Below are 22,986 nucleotides of genomic sequence, written 5' to 3'. Positions count from 1 at the left end.
CTCACTTTCTCTCTCTCTCTCTCTCTGTCCCTCTCCATCCCCCTCCCCTTCTCTCTCTCTTTCTCGATCTATCCTCTCACCTCCTTCTCTAATGCAGACTTCCTGTCCTCCTCTTCTAAAGATCCTCTTGCTGACATTGTACCCAACTTGAATGAGACAAGATAACCTCTTCATTCCAGGATCCTCAGCTTAATTACATCTGCAAAGGCCTCTTTGCCATGGAAAGTGACATATTTGCAGGCCCCATGAATTGGAGACTATTATTGTCTCCACCACCCCATTCTTTCCAATGCTGTGAGTGTGCAAAGGAAGTCCATGGAATGACCACTTCTTGCTCAGAGGTGAAAGTGAAATGCATTCCTCTGAGCACACAAACTGTGTCCTCACAGTTCCAGGCAGCAGCATTCCACCGAAGTCCTATCCCCTAACATGTCACTGGAGGCATCATGCCTGTATCATAGGCGTTAAAGTGGTCTCCTGGGGGATCAGATAGCTAGAAGTGATAATGCTGGTAACAAAGGCCTTGTCTAGTTCCTTTTATAAAAACAGAAAGGACTGTGACTTGGGTCAAAGGAGATGAACAGGTAGTAAGTGTACACCTTGCTAACTTACCAGATAAACTCCTTAGATACTCCACCCTGTATCCCTGAAACACATCACAGCTACACACATACATGCCCTGAAACAGATCATGTCTTTTGATTTCTTTGGAGATGAATGAATGGCTCAGACCCTCCCCTTAATAACATAGAGTCTACAGTGGAAGTAAAGACATAAGCAGATGGATAACTCTCACATGACATGTCAGAGTCAGAGCTCAGTGACATTGTGGTTTAAGGTGTCTTGAAGATGAGTTGAAAGTAGATACTCAGAGGCTTTTCAAGGTCTAACACTGTTCAGAACATGGAAGAAAATCTGATTCAGGTAAAACACAGGAAATGGGGCAGGAGTAGGGGTGGCAGATGAAAAGGAAAATCTACCAGGGACCAGCATCTCTCTCTTCCTTAAGGCCTTCTTTGAAGACATACTTGCCACAAACTGGAACAGTTTGTCATTTTTCAATATCACAAACTTCTCCCCAAACCTACAATAATTTTTAAAAGAACTCAGAACATACCTTCCATCTGGAAGGAAGCAGTGGTCAGGTGTCATGTGTACGTGTACACAGGTGACACCCACCCAGGTTGGCTGCAGTGCCCTGCTTGAAACTTTGAAGCCACATTTTTAAGATCTATGTCTCCACCACCCTATTAAAGCCACTATGCCGGCAGCTGGTGGCCCACTAATCTTGCCCTTAACCAAGATCATGGGGAGGATTGTGGAAGTGTTTGGAACTTTGGGCTGGAAAAGCCATTGAGTGCTCAGAGTTTGTTGCTGTGGAGCTTAGAACAGTTATGCTGAAAGAGTGGTAGACAATGGAGGCCTGGCTTATGAAGTTTCAAAGGGAAGCAGAGACTATCAGGGCTGATCGTGTGATATTTTGAATTGAGAATCTGTGGGTTCTGGTTGGCTGGAGCTGAAAAATCAGCTGTGATTAAGAAGAGTCCAGAACCTGAAGTAAAACCTTTGCTTTACTGGTACAATTGATGCTGGTTAGCTGGGGCTGAAAAATCAACTGTAAGTACCAAGAGACCAGCATCATTATGGGAGGTATTTCCTCAGGGTCAGCACAGAGGGGATGTGTGCCTCTATCTCAAGCTGGAAACTGGACTTGGTAATGGGTAAGAGTCTCCTGCATGGTTCTGGTGTTGAAAGCATGGAGGGGTCACTGAGAGCAGCTGAAGCTTGGCACTCCAGAACACTTTGGAGCCCAGAAGATTGTGAATGAATCCCAGATGTTCAGCCTTACCACCAAGGACAGCAGTAGGTGTGGAATGGAACTGGCCTGGGTCTGTGAGATGAGCTGTGTGTGCTATGGATAGCAGGGTCAGAGAAATGGAGCTTCCAGAACACTTTGGAGCCCAGAAGATCGTGAATGAATCCCAGATGTTCAGCCTCGAGCTAATTTGCTGGACTTTGGTTTTGCTTCGGTGTGCCTGATTCTTCCTTTTGAAATAAGACAGTACTTGTGTTGGATTTTACAGAAGCCCACACTTAAGACTTTTAAAAGAGACTATGGACTTCTGAGTGGATTTTTTAAGGACTGTGAGGCTTTTAAGCTGCACTGTTTTATGTTGTGCTATTAATGTTAACATCATATCTTGGGGACAAGAATTGGAAAGGCTGTGGTTTAATAGTGATGTATTTGTGTGTCAAGTTGACAAGGGGTCAATTGTGCTGGATAGCTTTAGTGTCAACTTGACACACCTTGGTTGAAGGAGCCTCAATTGGGGAATTTCCTTCATTGGACTGGCCTGTGGCAATGTCCATGGGGCATCTTCTCGACTGTTGAGTGATGTGGGAAGGCCCAGCCCACTGTGGGTGGTGCCACCCCTGGCCAGGTGGGCCTGTGTTGCATAAGAAAGCAGGCTGAGCAGGGGCCAGGGGAACAAGCCAGTAAGCAGCATTCCTCCATGTTCTGTGCTCCAGCTCCTGCCTCCAGGTTCCTCCCCTGAGTTCCTACCTTGGGCTCCCGGATGAACTATGACCTGGCATATGTAAGCTAAATAAACCCTTTCCTCCCCAAGTTGGTATTGATCAGAGTGTTTTGTCACAGCAATGGAGAAACAAACTAGGACAGGGTGACAGATGTAGGGTGATCTATCTTGTATCATGGTGAGATAGTGACTTCTTGGGCCTCTCCATTATTCGTCTTCAAGCCATGGCCATTGATCTAGCTCAGTGGTGTTTCTTCTACTATAAAGACAAATGGAAGGAAGTAGACACATCTAAATGAACATGAATGTAAATACAAATGCCTAAAAGATATCCCAGTAGGTGTACTATATTCATTAAACAGTATACTGTTCCCTGCTAGGGCCTGTAGCCTTTCTTGACACAGGGGTTGGCCTGGTCTACAGCACCAGATGTGTGTTCCACCCCTAGGAGTGGGCTTATCCAATTAGAAATTTGTCAGTTGTATGTATGTAAGTTGAGCCATTATTGCACTTGAAGGCATTGCTTGGCATGTCCATAGTCTGCAGCACGCAGGTTCCATTGTTGAGTAGAAACATAGGGGATCCTTTCTTCCCCGATTATCTGTATAGCACCTTCTGGCAATTATGAACATCATCCATCCAGTGGCATGGAGTTTTTGGCTTAGTCTCAGCTCCATCTCTCCTTTTCCTCCTGTTTTCACATCATGCAGTGTTTTCAGCAACGTGGCCTTATCAACCTTTCTAGTGTACAACCGACACTAGTGGCAGTAATCTTGATGAATTTGAGGACCTCTAGGATCCCTCTTTGACCATCACCTCATAGGGGGACAACGCACCCTCTGGTACTGTAGTTCTTCTTATCAGTTATATAGTTTGGGAGCCTCTGTTTTTTATCTCACCCAACCATAAAACTCCCAAGAATCTTACAGCTATAGGTGGCCTTTGTTTCTTCAGGTATGTTTCAAATGGATTTCACATCTGTAAAACACTCAAAGGTTAACATAATATATTAAATCAATCATAGACAAGACCTAACACAGCATAGAAAGTTTTTATCCATTCGTATTAACTGTTTTCTCCATAGATCATTGTTAGGTGCCATAGCATGGGTAAGAGGCATTAATTTAATTAGTTCTTTACTAACTTTAGTTATCCTTTGGGAGTCATTCTGCGTTCTGGGGATCTTGCATGGAATCTCTTTTTGTTCTTTTATCTTTGATACACTTATAGGTGTTGGCTCCAGTTGCCTGACCCTGCAATGGGCTAAGGAGGTAGGGGGTTTCTCTTGTCCCTGCTGCACATGTTGGTTCCCTGAGTCAGGCAGGCCCTGGGTCTGCCTCCTGACTTGTAGCCATATCTGTAGTCTCTCCATTGACCATACCTGGCTGCTGGGGGAGGCCTCAGTGGGAAAAACTGCCTCCACCCCTAGTATAGCCTTTATCAGGAGAGAAATGCATCTTATTCAATCTTTGGGGATTTTTAGCCACCCCGGGACAGTTTTTATTCTTTGAATGTCTTTTGTAAACTGTTCTTTTGCTTTTAAAGCTTTTCAGAAATTCCTTAATATCAAATTTAGTTTTCTATAATTTTTTCTTTGGGAATTTGAGCTCGACATAAGTCTTACCACATTTGTCTTTGAGTAACCCAAACAGACCATTTCTTCTGTCTGGTTTTTTTAATATCTCTTGTAGGGTATTCTGTTACTCTACAGATATGTTTTACACATGGGTCAGGGTCACTTAGATCTGCTAAAGCCTCTTTCACTTTACAAACATCCTCTCCCATTAAAGGGCTTAGCAAAACCATTAAAGCTCTATACCATTCTTGAGGTCCCAGTTAAATTAGACTTTCCTTTATATCTCTGGTGAACACAGTCTTATCTGGGCAAGTGAACTGGGCATCATATATTGCTTTTCTCATACCTAGTTCTCTCAGTAATGTGTGTCCCTCCTTTATAGTTCTCCAGCCTTTGTTAATTATGGAAGTTTCCCTTGGTGATGACCATGTATCTTTAATGCCTTCCACCAGCCATCCCATTAAGCACTGCTCCCCCGTGAATTGGCCTCGGTTAAACAGCCTATACCACAAGGATTGATGGGTAGTTATATAACTCAGCTGTGAAGCTTCTGAAGGACTTAGATGACGCTATTTGCTCCCATGTGTCACACCCTCATGAATCACATGGCAAGGAGCTCTTTGATTGCTTGCTTGTACATTTTTCCTAGTTTTAACAGTTCCAGTGTGGAGTATTTCCTAGCTACAGTACTGTTAGCTTTTTAAAATGTTTATATCAAAGGTTGAATCTGAGGGGCAGCTTTAGCTACTTTTCTTTTTTAGGTCGTTTCCTTTTTCATGATTGTCTTTTTTCTGGAGTCCTTGGACCTTACACAAGATAAAATGTCCCATGTTTTTTCTCTCTCAAGTTCCACAACTGGATCTGCTAGCACCTCCCTGGCCTTTTCAGCATCCCCTGCCTTGGGCAAATCTTTTATTATGCAAAATGGCCACGCCCCCCCCTCTGGGTTTTCTGCTTGTGTCCAAGGCTTGTAAAAGTTTTTCTACCTTGCCTTTAACTACCTAACCTTTAACAAATCTTCACAAACCCATAACTGTGCTGTTTCCCCATATTTACAACACAGATGTGGCCCATGCTTCTGTGTGGCCTGCACCTTTTTTGTTCCCCTTAAATTATCTAATTTATTCTCCAAAAGTAGTGAATGAATTTATTTCACTAAACACATACAGTAACTACATTAAATTTCCAAATAAATTTGTAATGTTTGTATTTTACATAAATAATTATGCTGATTTCGTTAAATAAAAGCTGAAAAATAGATCCTTAAATGACAGAGACAAGGGGGGAATAGATATAAATATATACACAGGTGGGATTTTGAATTCTTGGAAAAGTTTCTTGTAGAATACATTATTCCCCGCACTTAAATAACATTGGCTTAAGGTCAGATTTAAACTAAAGGCCTTTGTTAGGGTCCGAGACTCTGTGGGTCTTTCCAAGAGAACAAACACACGAACACAGAGATGCAAAAATCAAGCAGAGTTTTATTAAGCCGGCTAGCTGGGGTCAATCGTCCTCCCAAAACAGGCAGGTCTGGTTGGAGCAACCAACCCCGAAGCAACTTCAGGCAGAGATTATATAGGTTTCCACAGCCGTTGCACAAAAGCCCGCACTTACACAACCAATAGTTTCAAAATAACACAGCAAACAACCAATCATATTAAAAGAAGCCAATCATTTCAAAAGAATGTTGCAACCTCCTTGGTGGGGAGGATGGTATGTGTCTGGTGCAACCCTCCCTGTTATCTTGTGCAAGCAGGCCTATGTGACTTGCCACAAGTCATGCTCTGGGGCTGCCTGCCTTTGTCCCTATCTGGGCCAGATTAATTAGCTACAAGTAGTAAACTTACAACATGCCTGGGCATGTTCAGGCTTGTCTGAAACAGCTAGTCAAAATGGGGTCAATACAGTTTGTCCTTTCAGCCAAGCAATCAGTTTACAGAAGCAAAAAAAGAGCAGTTAGTCCTAAAGAGGGGTGGGGGTCTCGGGAGTCTCCCTTACACCTTCCAATTTAAACCTTTCTGATTCCTTGTGATCACTGTTCAATTAGACAATGAAAAACAATTCAGTGGTTACTTAGCTTAATTGGTTTGCTTCTACAATTTGACCTCCAGGGCTCCACTTCCACATTCTATGCAATATGCCATACAATTATCTACCTCTTTTACAACACAGCTGTGGCCCACACTTCTGTATAGCCCGCACCTTTTTAATTACATATTTTATAATCCATTGTAAGATCCATATCAGGCTGCCATTAGCTCCCTAGCTTTTTCCAAACTCCCGTAGTCTGTCATTCCTAGCACTGCCATCCTGCTTGCTGTGCCAATTTGTTGCCTGCTTTCTCTTAGGGTCCCTTACTCCTGGCGCTATTAGACAAACCATATAACACATCTTTATCTGAATTTTCCATAGTTTATATCCTGGGTAGGGGAAATAGAGCAACTTACAAAGGCAAACACCTGGAGCCCCACAAAAGGTGAACAGCCCACGCCCTGTTCTGTTCTGTGGCTCAGCAGCCCACCATTCCCAATCTCTTCTGTGCCCCACCCACAGTCTCCATTAGCTTTCACCTACACCTCTGGGCCTGTGGTCTTGTCCCAGGTCAGTAAATGCCCCCTCTCATGTCCATGTGGGTGAGACACTGGGGCTATTTTTTTCCACACCACCCGTTTCCAAGATGGCACCAACACTCCTCCCTCCATGGATAACTCTCCACAGCTCCTTCTCCATAGCTAACTCTCTGCAGCCAATTCTCTGCAGCAGGCCCTGCCCCTCAGAGGAACAAGTATCCCTCAGGACACAATGGGCCTGAAGCATGGTGTAGTTCTGAATCATCAATTTTACATGCATATTCCAGTGGAAGGCAAATATTTTATATGAAATAGTAATCAAAAAGCTGGAAGCTCATTTATTTCTTTTTAAAATACACTCTATTTTTCAGAGCAGTTTAAGGTTCACAGCAAAATTGAGCAGAAAGTGCAGAGAGCTCCCATGTCTCCCCACCCCCTTCCACATGCACAGCATCCCACTGTCATCATCCCCCACCACAGCAGCATGGTCATTACACTGATCAGCCTCCAATGCCACATTGTCACTCCAAGTCTACAGTTTATATCATTAGCTTCTCTCTCTACCCCCCTCCACCCCCCCCATGTGTCTCATATATCTCAACCTGGTCTCAAACTCATTATGTAGCTAAGGGGAACTTTGAACTACTGATCCTCCTGCTTCCATCTCTGAGTTCTGAGATACAGGCATGCATCACCACACCTGGTTGTTGGGTCACTCTGTTAGGGTTCGATAGTCCCGAATAATTCCCATAGACACAAAAAAAAACTGCATAAAAATTTTATTCAGAAATTTAAAGTATAAGGCAACCAATTTGGCGGCTAGCCAGGCACGGACTCCACAAGCCAAAGATGGTGTCCAGCCCCAAACACTAGCAAGCAGAAGCTTTTATAAGGAAGTTTCATAGAAGCTCACGCACGCCAAGCATCCTTTAAAATGATTAGCTTGCCCTATGTCCTGAGTACAGGGAAGATCCTTATTGGCCAAGGCTGTCTTCAGGGCACTGGAATGTGCTGACTGTTATCTATAGGGCCAGAAGTTTTTGTTTTTACCTTATAAGGCTATGGCTTTGGGGGGGAGGGCTAGCAACTGGAGATTTACAACATGCCTGGGCTTGTCCAGGCTTGTCTGAAACAGCTAGCCAAAATGGAGTCAGTGTATTCTGACTCTTGTGTTTTGACTCTTCATTCCCCCCTAGAGTTATGGCAAGGGTTAAATCTTTAAGCCAAGCAAATTACAGAAGCAGAAAGAAGCTGTTAGATGGCGCATTTAATCTTTAAGCCATAGCAAGCAAGCGATTGTACAGAAGCTAGATGTTATGCTGCTTGCAAGTAGTTGTCTGGGGTAAAGGACCTTCCTGGGCCACAGGACTGTACTGAGTGTGGAGGACCATCAATTGGATGGTCTGTAATCGGGTCCTTATAAACCTGAGGAGGGTGTTTATCAGACATGGCCCACATGTAAGGGCAATCAAGAGTATTATCAGAGGCCCTGGCAGTGCTGTAATAAGCATAGTTAACCCCGGGGACCCTGTGAATAAGTATTCATACCAATTTTGTTGTTGGAGCCTAGCAGCTTCCCGTTCTTTTAGGCATTTGCGGACCTCAGGTAGAGACCACCTGATTACACTGGAGTGGTTAACATAAAAGCAACATTGTTCACCCAAAGCAGCACATAACCCCCCTTTTTCTAGTAGGAGGAGATCCAGGCCCCTCCTGTTTTGTAAGGCAACCTCAGCTAAAGAGGATACAGACTCCTCTAAATGTTCAATTGAGCGTTCTAAACTGCAGAGGTCTGTAGCTATTGTCGTTCAGAGGGCCTGATAATTACGGTCTTGTAAAATCAGAGCCGAGGCCCTGGTATCTACTGCAGCAGAGACTCCTCCTAAAATGGTGGAGAGAACTATAACTCCTGTGGCTATTTCTCTGTGTGGCTTGGCCCATCCAGTGACCTGAGCTTCTAATTCTAAATTTGACCTGTAAAAAAGGTGGGGGACCAGTTGTACTAGCACACAGAAGTCCCCCATTCAATCCAGCACCAAGGAGTGAACACAGGTGGTAATCCCTGAAGTACAAGTCCACCAGGTGTTAGTGGGGGGAACAATGTATGGGTGGGAACTATTTAGTATGAGGCTAGAATTGGAGCTACAGAGATGTTGGTGGGAGGGGGTAATCTTTCCCCCTTCTGAAGTAACACATAAGCCTTGCCCATAGACTAGGGTGAGGTGAGGCCCTTTCTTCCCATAGGAGGGCCTGTCCCACAATGACTCACATCGGAGGTGAAGGAGTAAGTGCCCAGAACAGCTATACCATCATAGTAAGGGGGTCTAGGGTCTAGGCAGAACCAATAACTCTGGGTTAGTTTAGAGTCAGTGAGATTTAAGATGGTAAAAACAGCATCTAGGATGGTCAGGGGTCCCTCTTGCCCAATTGGGGGGTAATAGGGCCTCTGGAAATGGGAGTCTGGGTAGTAGATGTACCCCTGGGGGCCAATGGGGGATGCCTAAAGATTCTTTGGGGGAAGAGGGGCCATTTGGGGTCCCTGTGTCTGGCCTAATGTGTAATCAGATAGAAAACAAGATTCCAGGATCCTCTTGGTTGACATGTAACCTCATCCCCCATGTCATCCCACTTAACCATAATGTCTATTGACCAACCTCTCTCCCTAGAGGAGTAAATTTTACAACTATAGGATTGCATCTGGAATTTAAGCATGGTCCCCTCATTAAATGTCTGGTATTACCAAATCTGATTCCTGGGACTTGGAATAGCCCCAGGGAGCTTATGAGTCCAGGGGAATCAGACCCTGGGGCCATATTTACTTGGATTAGGTCAACTTTAACTGGTGGAACCCAATTAATACTACCCATGGAAACACAGTCCCAAGAGGTGCAGAAATAGTCAGCAACCCCCCACATTTGGCCTTAGCATTGTTTCCTGGGCATACATAAAACTGCTGTTTTGGGGGAGCACTGCAAGGTGTGGGGCAATCACATCCATATGTTGCCATATCCCAGTCCTGTCCAATTAAATCACATAGGTCAAAGTGAAGATCCGGATACCAGGTCCCGATCAGTGCTAGGCTAGACTTGGAAGCCACTGTCTTCCCAGTAGCAGCATTGCTGAGGATCCATGTCAGGTTCTGAACATTGTGGGGAGAGCCAGAGTGTCCTAGGAGACATGTGGGGAAGGAGAAGGAGAGAGAAAGAAGGAAGAAAAGAGTCAGGGGCCCGCTGCAAGTGTCAACTTGAGAGGATTGTCTGGCGCATGAATCACTCTCCATCTCTTGTCTGGGTCATCGGGCTGTCCGTCCGGCACTGGTTTTAGATTATCATGATGAACCCAGGTCTTGATGCCATCTACCTTCACCACTGTTGGTGTAGTCAGGATCACGGTATGGGCTCCTTTCCACTGGGGGCCAAGAGTCTCCTTGTGGTGTCGTTTGACCCAGATGAGGTCTCCTGGTTTAAACTCATGAGGTTGGATAGGGGGCAACTCATACATGTGTCTCAGCAAAGGGAAGATATTATCCTTGGTTGTCTACAGTGCCTGGATGGACTTAAGAAACTGAGATTTAGACAAATCAATCAACACATCTGAGGGCAGTTTAGGAAGTAAAGGGGGTGGTTGGCCATACATAATTTCATAAGGTGTCAGGCCTTGAGTATAGGGGGTATTTCTGACTATATAGGGCAAAAGGCAGGAGGCCTGCCCAGTCATCGCCAGTTTCTAGGGTTAATTTGGTAAAGGTCTCCTTAAGAGTCCGATTCATCCTTTCTACTTGTCCTGAACTCTGGGGGTGATGCACACAATGTAGCTTCCAATCGGTCCCCAATGTCTTAACTAACCCTTGAGTTACCTTAGAGATGAAGGCTGGTCCATTATCTGACCCAATCACAGAAGGGAGTTCATACCTGTGTATCAGTTCATCAATGATCTTTTTGATTACCATTGAGGCGGCTTCCCTCTTGGGGAAGGCTTCGACCCATCCTGAAAATGTATCTACAAAGACTAAGAGATATTTAAAGCCATACCTTCCAGGTTTTATCTCAGTAAAGTCCACCTCCCAATGGACTCCAGGCGCCATGCGCTTCTCCCTTCTGGCTGGAGGCAAGACTTTCCATTTTGGATTAGTAACCTGACAAGGAAGACATTTGGAAAGGCAGCTTTCAATCATTTTGGATAAGTCAAATATATGGTATGGAGCCAGGAGTTCTTGTAACTTTCTTTTTCCTAGGTGAGTCCCTCTGTGGAGTTTATATATTAGGTCTTCTCCCAACTTATGTGGTAAAATAAGCTTCCCATCAAGAGTGTATCTCCATCCATTTTTGGTTTTGGTGTTTTGTAGAGAAGCTAAATCCTGGTCATCCTGAGCTGAGTAGGAGGATTCTTCTGGTAGGAGGGGTTCAGGTAGGACAACCAGCAGGTTAGGGGCCATTAGAACCACTTCTCTAGCCACGAGGTCCACTCTCCTATTTCCCTGTGCCTCTAGAGAATCTCCTTGTTGGTGTCCTGGACAATGGATGATAACCAGTCTATTTGGTAGCCAGATGGCCTGCAGGAGATCTAAGATTTCTTATTTGTTTTTGACAGTCTTTCCCTCTGCTGTCAGGAGGCCCCTTTCCTTGTATATGGCCCCATGGACATGAGCCGTAGCGAAAATGTAATGGCTATCCATGAAAAATGTTAACAGTCTGGTCTTTACTCAGCTTCAGGGCCTGAGTCAGGGCAATTATTTCAGCCTTTTGGGCGGAGGTCCCGAATGGCAGAGAGGAGGCCCAGATTGTTTGTGATGGGCTGACTACCACCGCCCCTGCATACCTGGTTCCTTCTCTGATGAAGCTGCTACCATCCGTGAACAAAATTAAGTCCAGGTGGGACCATGGGATGTCCATCAGGTCTTCCCGAGTCCCAAGCAGGCTGCAGAGTACCTCCAGGCAATTGTGCAAGACCTCAAGGTCCGATTCTGGCAGCAGAGTAGCGGGATTGAGAGTGGTGCTAGAGAGGAACTAGATGCGGGGCGGGGGGGGAGTTAAGGAGCAAGGCCTGATAATGTGTGAGCCGAGCATTTGTCATCCATTGATCAGGGGATTTTTAAGGACACCCTCAATTGAGTGAGGGGTGGTGATCATCAGGGGCTGTCCCAAGGTCAGCTTATTGGCATCCTTAACCAACAAAGCTGTAGCTATGATGATTCTGAGGCAGCCCGGCCATCCTGAGGCTACAGGGTCAAGCTTTTTGGACAGGTAGGCCATAGGCCTCCTCCAAGGTCCAAGTAGCTGGGTCAGGACTCCTTTCACTATTCCAGCCCTCTCATCAACAAAGAGTTGATAGGGCTTGTGGATGTTTGGCAGGGCCAAGGCTGGAGTTTGGAATAAGCCTTTTTTTTTTAATATTTTGAAAGGCCTCTTCTTGAGTTTCAGTCCAGTGGAAAGAGGACTCATTCCCTTGAGTGGCTTCATACAAGGGTTTCGCCAACTCAGCGAACCCAGGTATCCAGAGTTGGCAGAAGCCTACTGACCCCAGGAATTCCTGTAATTGTCTGTGGGTTTTGGGGGTTGGGATCCCCATGATGGTTTTCTTTCTAGCTGGTGACAGCCATCTGGTTTTCTGGAGCCTGTGTTAATGGGAGTGTAGGTCCTGAAAGCCTCAAGGAGGTGCTCCAGGTATAACCCAGGGGACTCATCTCTTTCCTGCACTACCTGACTAACTTTAGACAAATTTGTAGGATGCTTAGTAGCCACCCAGAGACCTCCCATAAGATTCTGGAGACAGACCTTTAGGCGCTCCCTACCTTCTGGAGTGTTATAGTCATGTCCATCTATGGGATGTGTGAGGGGAAAGGCAGCTGCAATCAAGTCTTTCAGTCAGTTGCCCATTGTTCCCAGGGACTGTGCACCTGCATTCCTGAAGGATGTGTTTCCGTTCCTCAGTGGTGAACAGGATATTTAGTAGTTTTGGCAATCATCCCAACTGGGTTGATGGGTAAAAAGAACTGTTTCTAGGAGGGAAACTAGTGCTTGGGGTTTCTCTGTAAAGGAGGGAGTCTGCAATTTCCAATTATACAGATCACTAGTAGAAAAAGGGAAATAGACTACTGGGGCTATACCATCCTCTCCCAATCTCTCTTAGAAGAAGAGCTTGGACCACCCTCCCCTCCCCCTGTGAGCAGGCGTGTAAGGGCTCGGTCATGGGGACCAGGGATGGAGACCTGGAGGAGCCAGAAGAGGAAGAAGCCTGAGACCTATGCTCCCTAGGTCTATCCTGGGCCCCTTTCAGCCCTGGTGGCAGGGGCAGCAGTAAGGGGTGCAGCCAATCGGGGGGTGGGGGTGGCGGCAACCAGATATCACCAACCTAGGATGTAGGGGATCTGGTCAGGGTTCCCTGGCTCCCCAAAGACAACTCCTTGACCCTGTAAATAAGAGACAAGTTAAAAGACCCTTCTGATGGCCATTTGATGCCAAAGGAGGGCCATTTGATGGTGCAGAGGGTCCAGAGATGGGTCGGCTCGACACAGAGTCCAGACATGGTTGAGGCCACCCGTTTATAATCCTGAAAATGACTAAGAATTAGATCAAGGAGAGCTGATGATGATGAGACTTTCTGGCCCATCGTGGGATAAGCTTCAAGAAAAAGGAATATAAGGAGAAGAATGAGAATGAGAAGAAATAGGATGGAAAGTCAATGGACAAGGTGGAGCTCCAAACAAAGGGTGAGAACAGTATGAGATGGCAGCTCCCTAGAGGGGGGAATGAAAATCTCGCAGCATGCAAAGTGAGCCAAGAAAGCTGCCCCTGTCACCTTTTCCAAAAAGATTTGGCCAGCCTGGATTCTACATCAGACTTGACCAAAATCGTGTGTCTGGCCTGGGCCGAGACTATGGGCCAGTCCCGCCTGGATTCCACATCAGGCTGGAGCATGACCCCCTATCAGAGGAGGAGTTGGGGCGTCCCCCATTCTCCTCTGGCTCTGGGATCAATAGCACATCTTCCTGATCTCCATTGAGCCCCAGGATGTCCGGACTACTGAAAAGCAAGAAAGAGAGAAAGAGAAAGAAGGCAAAAGCAGGCAGAACTTACCAAGGCCGACTCTGGTGGCATGCTCCCATGAGTCTGGATGCTCCATTCCCAATCCCAGACAAGCCCCCAAAATGTTAGGGTTTGAGAGTTGGGATAATTCCCACAGACACCAAAAAAAAAAAAAAACTGAATAAAAATTTTATTCAGAAATTTAAAGTATAAGGCAACCAAACTGGCGGCTAGCCAAGGATGGACTCCACAAGCCAAAGATGGCATCCAGCCCTGAACACGAGCAGGCAGAATGCTTTATAGGGAAGTTTCATAGAAGCCCATGTGCGCCAAGCATCCTCTAAAATGATTGGATGTCCTGAGTATGGGGAAGATCCTTATTGGCCGGGGATATCTTCAGAGCACTGGAATGTGCCAACTGTTATCTGTAGGGCCAGAAGTTTTTGTTTTTACCTTACAAGGCTTTTGCATGCCCGGGCTTGCTTAACCTATAGCTTTCCGGGGGGGTGGGCAACTGGAAATTTACAACATGCCTGGGCTTGTCCAGGTTTGCCTGAAACAGCTAGCCAAAATGGAGTCAGTGAATTAGGACTCTTGCATTCTGACTCCTCAACTCTTCACACAGCACATCCTGTGGAGCTTGTAGAATGATGGGCATTCACTACCACAATGTCATATTCAAGTGGAAGGCGAATATTACATTGTATGCCCTAAACTCTTCCATGCTCTCCCTATTCATCCCTCCCTTCCAGTACCTTTTTGAGAAGGTACATAGTTGGAATCATGTGTATGTTGTCTTTTCAGACTACTTTCTTGCACTTAATAATATGCATTGAAGTTTCCCCCATGTCTTTTCATTGCTGATAGATCGTTTTGTTTTAGCACAGATAATATTCTGATGCAACACATTTAGTCTTTGACACAAAAGCAAATTTTTGAAACTCACTGTCTTACCTCAGGCTGCTTTGGGACTCACCTGCAGTTCCCCCAACCCATCTATGCCCTCTTCTGATCTTGGCGACATGAATTCCTGTAAAGTTCAACACAATGTCAGTCAGCATAAACTCTTTTTCACCGCAGAATAGAAGGGGAAAACAGGGTCCTCAAAAGACAGTGGTCACATGTGCTTTATTGATTTCAGAATCCTTTCTAGTCTGGAGGCCACAAACAGAAGGCAGGTGAAAATGAGCCTGCTCTGTTCAAATGAACTTACTGAAGGAGGAAGCACTGGGAAGAACCCACCTCCTGGCCTGGGGCCTGGGCACCAGCCCTCCCACGATCCCAGAACTCCCAGGTGAAGCCTGTTGCATGCAGGGATACCTGGGCTAGCAGATCACTTTGGATTCTGTGAATGGGAGCAGACATTTCAGAGAACACATGTCTCTTATAAATGGAGTGGACTTACACTTAAAAGCAGGAAAAATACTCATACACAGAAAAACATATTTTTTTAATTTAAAGAATAAAAATAAGCACTTACTAAAAATGCAAAAATTATTCTTAAACTTAAAAATAGAAATGCTATGGCTTGACATTCTATACACACGTTATACACAAATGGAAATTTCTCCTCTGTGTATGTGAATTTATGCATGTGAGAGAGAGAGAGAGAGAGAGAGAGAGAGAGAGAGAGAGAAACTCTATAACTCAAGTTGGTCTCAAACTCAAAATTATCCTGCTTTGGCATTCCAAGTGCCAGGACTACAGATATATACTACCACACCCAGCTTGATAATCAATTTAATTTTGGTATTTTAAGAAACTGAAAGTTATGTGTCATGGAAACAGCTACCATATCCCAAGTCATCAGGATTGCTCCCCAGGCAAGATGAGGTGGCCCTGTGGGTGCTGGGGTCTCTTCTGCTAGCTACTGTACCTCCTCTCATTGTAGACTTCCAGACAAATTTCTGTCAGCCACACTGCCATGTTGAAACCTTTTGATGACCACTATCCCATAGAGAAGGACCGTACCAAGAGTGCCGTGAAGTCATTTCTCTAAGCGTTTTATTGATTAGGTCATAAGTAGTTTAGTCAGTCCACCTCCACTAGTGCTGTTCAAACCTCACCATAGGCATGATCTACAGCACAAGCTGAGGTCTCTGCCTTCCTTGGGCCTCAGACAGGCTAGCTCCAAAGAGCCAACACAAAGTGAGAGAGCCTCCAGAGTTATTGTCTATCCTCTCCCCTGGCAATTCTCTCCTTCATAGATGTTTGTTTTTTAGACCAAGCTATTTAAAATTCTCCAAGTGCCCACAGTTTTTATTTCCCTACTAAGTAAACACTGATCATGGGAACAGATTCACACCATGTAGCTCTTCTGACCATTTACAGGAATGACTGTTCAAGGGCATGCCTGTCTAAATGTTGGAAGTAACGGGAGTCCACCTTCTTTTTAGCACCTGTCAAGTCCCCATTCCAAGATGTCTTTGGAGAAAATGAAAGACCTCCATCTGGATGAAAAGCACCTGCAGCCAGAAACCAAAGAAGTGAATGGGATCCTGATGTCCAAAATGATTAGTGATAATTGGGACAAAATCTGGAATTTCCAAGCAAAACCAGACGACCTCCTCATTGCAACCTATGCAAAGGCAGGTGAGTAAGAGGAAGGATGGTAGGCTAAGGCACTTGCACACAGCAGTACTTCCTGGAGTGAGCCTTCTGATTAGAAAGGCGTGTAGGGCTTCAGCAGGACAGATTCCAGGAGTAAGCAAGTCCAGCTCATGAGCATCACTGCCCCAGCCTTCAGGATCTCCTTTAATTGCCTGGTAGAAAGAGAAAGATGGCCCAACCATCACAAACCCCAAAGGACTAAGTGAAATTACAGTGTTCTAAAAGCACAAACTCAGAAATAGGATGGAAATCTTTGGGGCAAATCCTGCCAGCTAGGCTCGCCTATTCTATTAACCTTTTTAGGCAGTGGTTCCTAGTTCTAAAATGCTCTTCCTAGTAGCCCAGAGTAGCACAGGCCTGAGTGCTTGCCGCCAAGAAGCAGTGCTCAGCCAGTTCCCACCCCCATGGAGGGAGAGATGGAGAAAACGATGCTGGTTACTACAATCCTAGGAAATGAAGAGGAGTCTTTAGGAAAAGACTCATAAAGACAAAGGGTAGCACAGGTTTGTGCAGGGTGGAGAACTAATGAGCATCCCCATCAGAAGACAGTGATGAATGAGTGCTGGTGTCTCCCATCTCCCATCTGTTTTCAGCATGCACGTGGTGTGATGGAGCTGGGTAAAGAAATGTAACCAGCCAAGAGTTTGGCCATTTGACTCAACAAGAGGGACATTCAACATCAAGATCTGCCAAGATTTCAGGCCAAGGGTTTTGGAACAGTTTCTGTCCCAGGGCACTGACCTTCACATTGATTGGCATCTCTGCCTCTGTTGCTCAGTGTTCACTGGACCAACAAATAGCTTAGGAGTTTCCAAGGGCAGCTTCTAGTTCCAATAGATAGTACATTTCCAGTCTGGTTTGCATTGGATGTACAGTTTGCCCAGGTCTGAACATAAACCTACACTTTGCCTTAGAGCAGAAATTTTGTTCCTGCCAGGCCCCTTGGAAATCACGCAGTCAATGCACAGCCCTCCATGCAACGGTCCCCAACCCCCTCTCTGAATTTATTGCCCTACCTCTCTCGGTACCTCTCACCCTCCCATAAGGCCTACCAATATTCCCTGGCACGGAACGCACCTGCCCTGGCCCCCTCCAGCCAAGCCTGCCTCCTTAATGGATGTGCCATGCTATTCTTACCTCCGCTCTTCATGCCAAAGCTGTAGTGACTCTGTCTACTCAACTGAGCCTCTTTGACCTCTCAAAAGTAAACTGATCACACTTCCTATATTGGTTACTTTTCTGTTGTTGTGATAAAACACCATGACCAAGCCAATTTATAGAAGAAAGAGTTTATTTGGCTTAGGATTCCAAAGGGATAAGAGTCCATCATGGCAGGAAGGTATGGCCACAAAAGTTGCCAGAGCATAAAGCTGAGTGCTCACATCTTCAAGCAGGAAACTAGAAATCCAGCAAGGCTTAAGAACTCTCAAAGCCTGCCCCAGTGATGTGCTTCTTCCAGCATGGTCACACCTCCTAAAGGTTCCATGACCCTCTCCAGAAGGGTCATGAACTATAGATCAAGTGTTCAAATACTTGCAGCCTATGGGGGATACTCATTCAAACCATCACACTCCCCCAGCACCTCATCACCACCTCAGTCTTTGGGCTGTGAATAACCTCATGTATGAGTTTGCATCAGGTTTATCTGCAATGCAGAGATGCACCAAAAGTAACATCTGCATCTGGTATAAGAAAGACTAAAAAATGTAGTTTTTGGCACAAGTAGCTAATTTCCCAACTAAAATTTGAGGATCTCCTCATTTGAAAGAACGAATGGTAGCTAGGCAAGGAGAGGTTTCTTTTGTGTATCCTCCAGAAGGACCGTCAGCTCGTAGGAGCAGGTGCATTGACTAGCTCATCTTTGTATCTACCCATATTAACCTGACTCAACATTTATTCAGTCTGTCTCCATCTGTGAGGGGCAAAGTACTTTGCTGCATGCTAGGGAGAAAGAAGATAGAGGTACCACAAGGAAACATACACTTTAAGCAGATGGTAACAACAAACACAGAAAGTGAGCTGGTCCTACCCCAAACCCAGTAAATATGAATGTAGCCAAGTATATGCAGGATCAAAGAAACAGAGCAGAATTGTGCCATGAGTGCATGGATATGACAACCACTGTTGCTTCTAGGCACCACCTGGACACAAGAGATTGTGGACATGATCCAACATGATGGGGATGTGCAAAAATGCCAGCGTGCCAACACCTTTGACCGGCACCCTTTCATCGAATGGACTTTGCCTCCACCCCTCAACTCAGGTAAGTTTCTCCAACTGGGATTCAAGGGGCTGTGACTTCTGTGCAGGGTCAGTTTTCACCCTAGAAGAAAATCATTTCCACAATCTACCTTCTAGAAAACACTTCTGAATGGAACCACAAAGGAGTTAAAAAGCAACGTAACATAGTTCCTTTCCCAAAATACATGACTTGGTAGCCTAAGACACACAGTCCGTGGTGTGTGAGCAGTTGAGTGACCACACATGCATAATAACTCAGTGAAAGCATGGACTATACTCTGGACCATAAGTGCCCCTAAATCTGCCCAGTAAACACCTGATTCCCAGGGAGGTGCTAGGGAGCAGCAGTGGACCTTTAAGTGGTGGGGCCTAAGGGAGATGCATTGAGGTCACTGAGGATCTTGTTTTATAGGGGATAGAACCTCAGCCTCTGGCTGTTTTGTGTACCACCATGAGGGGAATGGTTTTGCTCTACCACACACTGTGCCTTAACGTACTGCCTCACCACAGGCCCAAAGCAACAAGGCCATTAACTGTGAACTGTAAGCTCCAAAGCTCTTAGCCAAAATTGACCTTTTCTTTCTGTATATTGAGGTATTTGTTAGAGGGACAGAAAGGTGATTAAGCAGGAGTAGAAGGCATAGCAGATAGTGATCAAGGACCATGGGTTTTTTACATGAGGAAATATTACTTCACCGCAAAAAGAGGGAATTCTGCATTTATAGCATCATGGACAGAACTGAAGGATGTTGTGTTGAGATAAATCAGGCACAGAAAGACAAATATTGCACATTCTTGCTCATATGTGGAAGCTAAAATCTTACTTTTGCAGAAATAGAGCAGAATAGGAATCACACAAAGCTAGGAAAGGCTGGATACCAAGTACCAAAATCTAGCTAGATAGGAAGGTGGAGTTCTAGTGTCATGAAGCACAGCAGGTGGTGGGAGCACACAGTGGTTTCTTTACGTGCCTTACAATGAACGAAAGGAAAGATGTACAAAGCTCCTAACACAGATAAACTATCAGTGTTTAAGAAAATTAAGATTCTCATGGTCCTGTACCCCTGTGGAATTATCACACTGCACCACATAAACATGCACAATTGTGTGTCAACTAAAAATAAGAATAATTTTAATATTAAAATGTCACGCAGTGTGAGCTATTCCCCATCAGTGCTTCTGATGGTTTCTACTGCTTTGTTCTGTGGGTTTGTTTCCATCTAGCCAATTGATCGGGAAGAACCCATTTGTGTTCCATTTTCTGAGTTTCTGCACATTTCAAACCTTTCTATAGCCTTGATACCTGGAATATAGTTTCCCTATGTACAATATCACTCACTAACACCCCATTCTTTTCCAAAAACTTCTTTAAAGTTTTATTCCACTTTTTCCTTGCCCTTTATGCCACTTTTTAAAACATTTTATTTATGATTTTTATTTTATATGATTAATGTATTGCTTGCATGTGTGTAGGTACATTCATGTCATGATGCCCACGGAGGTCAGAAGAGAATATTGTATCCCCCTGGAACTCAAATTGTGGATGGTTGTTAGCCACCATGTGGGTACTGGAATTTGAACCCAGGTTTCTGTGACAGGAGTCAGTGCTTTCAACAGCTGAGCCATCTCTTTAGGCCCCACCACTTTTTTAAAAAAGAAATTTGATGGCCCTTTTATCCTCTTGGCTTTATGGATTAATTCTTTCATTTTTGTCAGGAATCCCTGAGGACTTTATCTTAAAATATGTTTGCTATGCTTCAGAATTAATCATTACAAATCGACTTTTCCTGGTGGCCCATAGTTAAGGTGTCATTTTTTGCAGTTTGTCAGATCATAGCCTGACATATCAGTGCTAGGCCACCTTCCTGACATTTTCAGGGTCGTGGTTTGCACCTCCTCACCACTCCTCGGTCAGCTGTTTCCTTCTCCCTTCACACCATCATCACCATCGTGGTTTTCCTGCTTTCCTCCTGTGACTTCATTGCATTTCCATGGAAACCTGTTCCCCTGCCCATCTCATAATTTAATCTTTATTCCTTAAGTTTTTTTTCTTCTCTTCCTTGAATTCAGTCAAAATCTTTTTATTTCTTAGGGTTTTTTCCACTTCTACTCTTTGTTTTTGTATTCCTGATTTATGCCTTTTTTTGAATTCCCAGATGTTTAATTCAGAATATAGAATTATTTGAAGTGCTATGCTCTAGGTCTTCAGCTTTGTATTTGGCTAGGGGAGATTGAAAGGTTTGATTTGCTTTTTCTGACTTTCATAGCAGTTTGGTTCTAATGAGGTGGGCTCTTTTTCTATGTGTTTATTTCATGGTGTTGTGCTTAGTTTGAAAGAACCCTTCTGCCACTGCTGCCCTCCTACATAGCTAGCTGAGGGACGGCAGTGGTGATGAGGGAGGAGGACTTGACTTGCTTCGATCTTCCTTCATTTATGAAGGATTTTAACTTGTCTCCAAACTCTTCCCCATTCCTTTCACTGCTGTGTCTCTGAAGAGAAACTTCCATGTCATAAGCACACAATTTTAGAGACAAAGACATTTCCATAATGTCAGGATATATTGAATAATAATAAATTCACAAGCTACATCCAATTGACTGCAATTGACCAAGTAATCTCAATTGCCCTTGATAGCTGCCACTGGCAATCATAGGTTCTTTGGTTCCAATATTAATTACTAACATCAATTCTCAGATCACACTTTATACAGTGTATGTGTATAATAGCACATGTATGTATACATAGGATATAAACACACACACATATACATGTGTGTGTGTATGAGAGAGAGAGAGAGAGAGAGAGAGAGAGAGAGAGAGAGAGAGAGAATGGCTACAAGAAGCCTTCAGAGTTCAAAGAGGCCTTACCAGAGGCAGAGACAGAGAACTGGTAAAGATACAAGGAGAATCGCCACAGGCGCTTTGATACCATATTAACAACCTCAGGGAGAGTTGGTGGAGGCACACAGAGCAAGCTGCAGGACTGAGCTGCAGAGGCTGGATCTTTACACTTGCATAAATAAGCTATTTACCAGCCTATGGCACATGGTTGGTGCTGAAGAAGTGATGGAACTGTTAGAGTCAGAGCCTAGACTGGAGTTGTTAAGAGTCAAAGCCTGGACTCTGCCAGACTAGACAACTAGGCTTAGCTACCCATTCTCAATAAACCCATTAAAGAGACAGGTAATTCTGAAAAACTGAGAAAGGAGATTTATTCAATGTGGATACATTAGGAAGAAGAATAAATAAACGGATCCAGTGTCTACCCTCCTCCCCAATCACAGGCCATCTTCAGAATCGTGACATGGGATAGAGGTTTAAGTAGAGGGTAAAAGGTATGCATATCGGATCAGTCCTGGTCAAGATGTGATCCAACAAACACTGACCCATCCTTGTCTGCGCTCCAGTCTCCCAGGCAAAGTGGTCTGACAACTTTGTCAGAACTGTGTGAATCTCTTCCTAGGAAACAGTCCTCCTCTAGCTGGCACCCAGAGCCTCAGTCCTTTCTTTTCCTCAGCAATAAACTCCTGGGGGAAATTTCAATTCCTTAGGGTATACTGTTTTAATAATCTAATAGCCAAATAGTCTGATATCCAAGTGTCTTTCTTTTTTAAAAAGACACTTGTCTTTTTATTTGCTATTTTTATTTTATGTGTATGCGTGTAATCCCTGCATGTAGGTAAGTGCACCCGTGTCATGCAATGCCCACAGAGGTCAGAAGAGGGTGTTGGATCCCCTGGAACTGGAGTTACAGACACTTGTTAGCCGCCATGTGGATTCTGGGATTCGAACCCGGATCCTCTGTAAGAGCAGCCAATGCTCTTAACTAACTGCTGAGCCATCTCTCCAGCCCTACAAGTATTTTTCTTCAGAATGTCTTCATTGCTCCTGCCAGAACAGTTACAAGGTCTGCAAACAAGGTGCAGAGTCATTCTGCCTCTGAACGTTGCTCGTGAAATGGAGTCACCCAGGGCAGGGAACATCCTGAAGGTCACTGTTTTACTCAACTTAAAGCAAGGCAGTAACTTACAGCAGGGCACAGCCTAATCTCCACCCTTTTTCTCCATGCATCTGAGTCTCTATCAGAAACTTTGTTCAAGATTGTCACTTTGACCTCACTTGCAAGCCCTTCTGTGAGGGACTTGTCTGTGCCTTACCTCAATCCTCCCTACCTTGTTTCTCTCTACAGTGTTTCACAGAACTTACCATTTAAGTCTCTCCATACCCACAGACTGACTGATTTCCAGTTCTGATTCTCACATTAACTTAATTGGAAAAGTGATTTATTCACTAAAGAATCAGTTTTTCAGCTAAAAATCTATCACAGTAGAAAGCAGTGTTGCCACGTAGTTCACAGCAGCTGTTAAATCTTTCCTCTAGAGTGAACAGAACAGCTCCATCAGGAGGGAGACATAGTCCTGTAA

General features: G+C 44.7%; 1 protein-coding gene across 1 annotated transcript in view; it reads left to right on the top strand.

Annotated features, from left to right (window-relative positions):
• Window positions 1–22,986, top strand: part of LOC103745623 (sulfotransferase 1C1) — a 38,160-nt gene that overhangs the window by 8,124 nt on the left and 7,050 nt on the right. The window contains exons 2-3 of the mRNA XM_008847576.2: window positions 16,108–16,303; window positions 18,456–18,584. Coding sequence (XP_008845798.1) covers window positions 16,132–16,303; window positions 18,456–18,584 — 301 coding nt within the window. The 5' untranslated portion in view covers window positions 16,108–16,131. The remainder of the gene's footprint in view (window positions 1–16,107; window positions 16,304–18,455; window positions 18,585–22,986) is intronic.

This window comes from Nannospalax galili, unplaced genomic scaffold (genome assembly GCF_000622305.1).
Source record: "Nannospalax galili isolate Female #2095 unplaced genomic scaffold, S.galili_v1.0 scaffold323, whole genome shotgun sequence".
Classification (NCBI taxonomy): domain Eukaryota; kingdom Metazoa; phylum Chordata; class Mammalia; order Rodentia; family Spalacidae; genus Nannospalax; species Nannospalax galili.
Note: the sequence above shows the minus strand (reverse complement) of the source record. Positions and strands in the feature narration are given on the sequence as shown.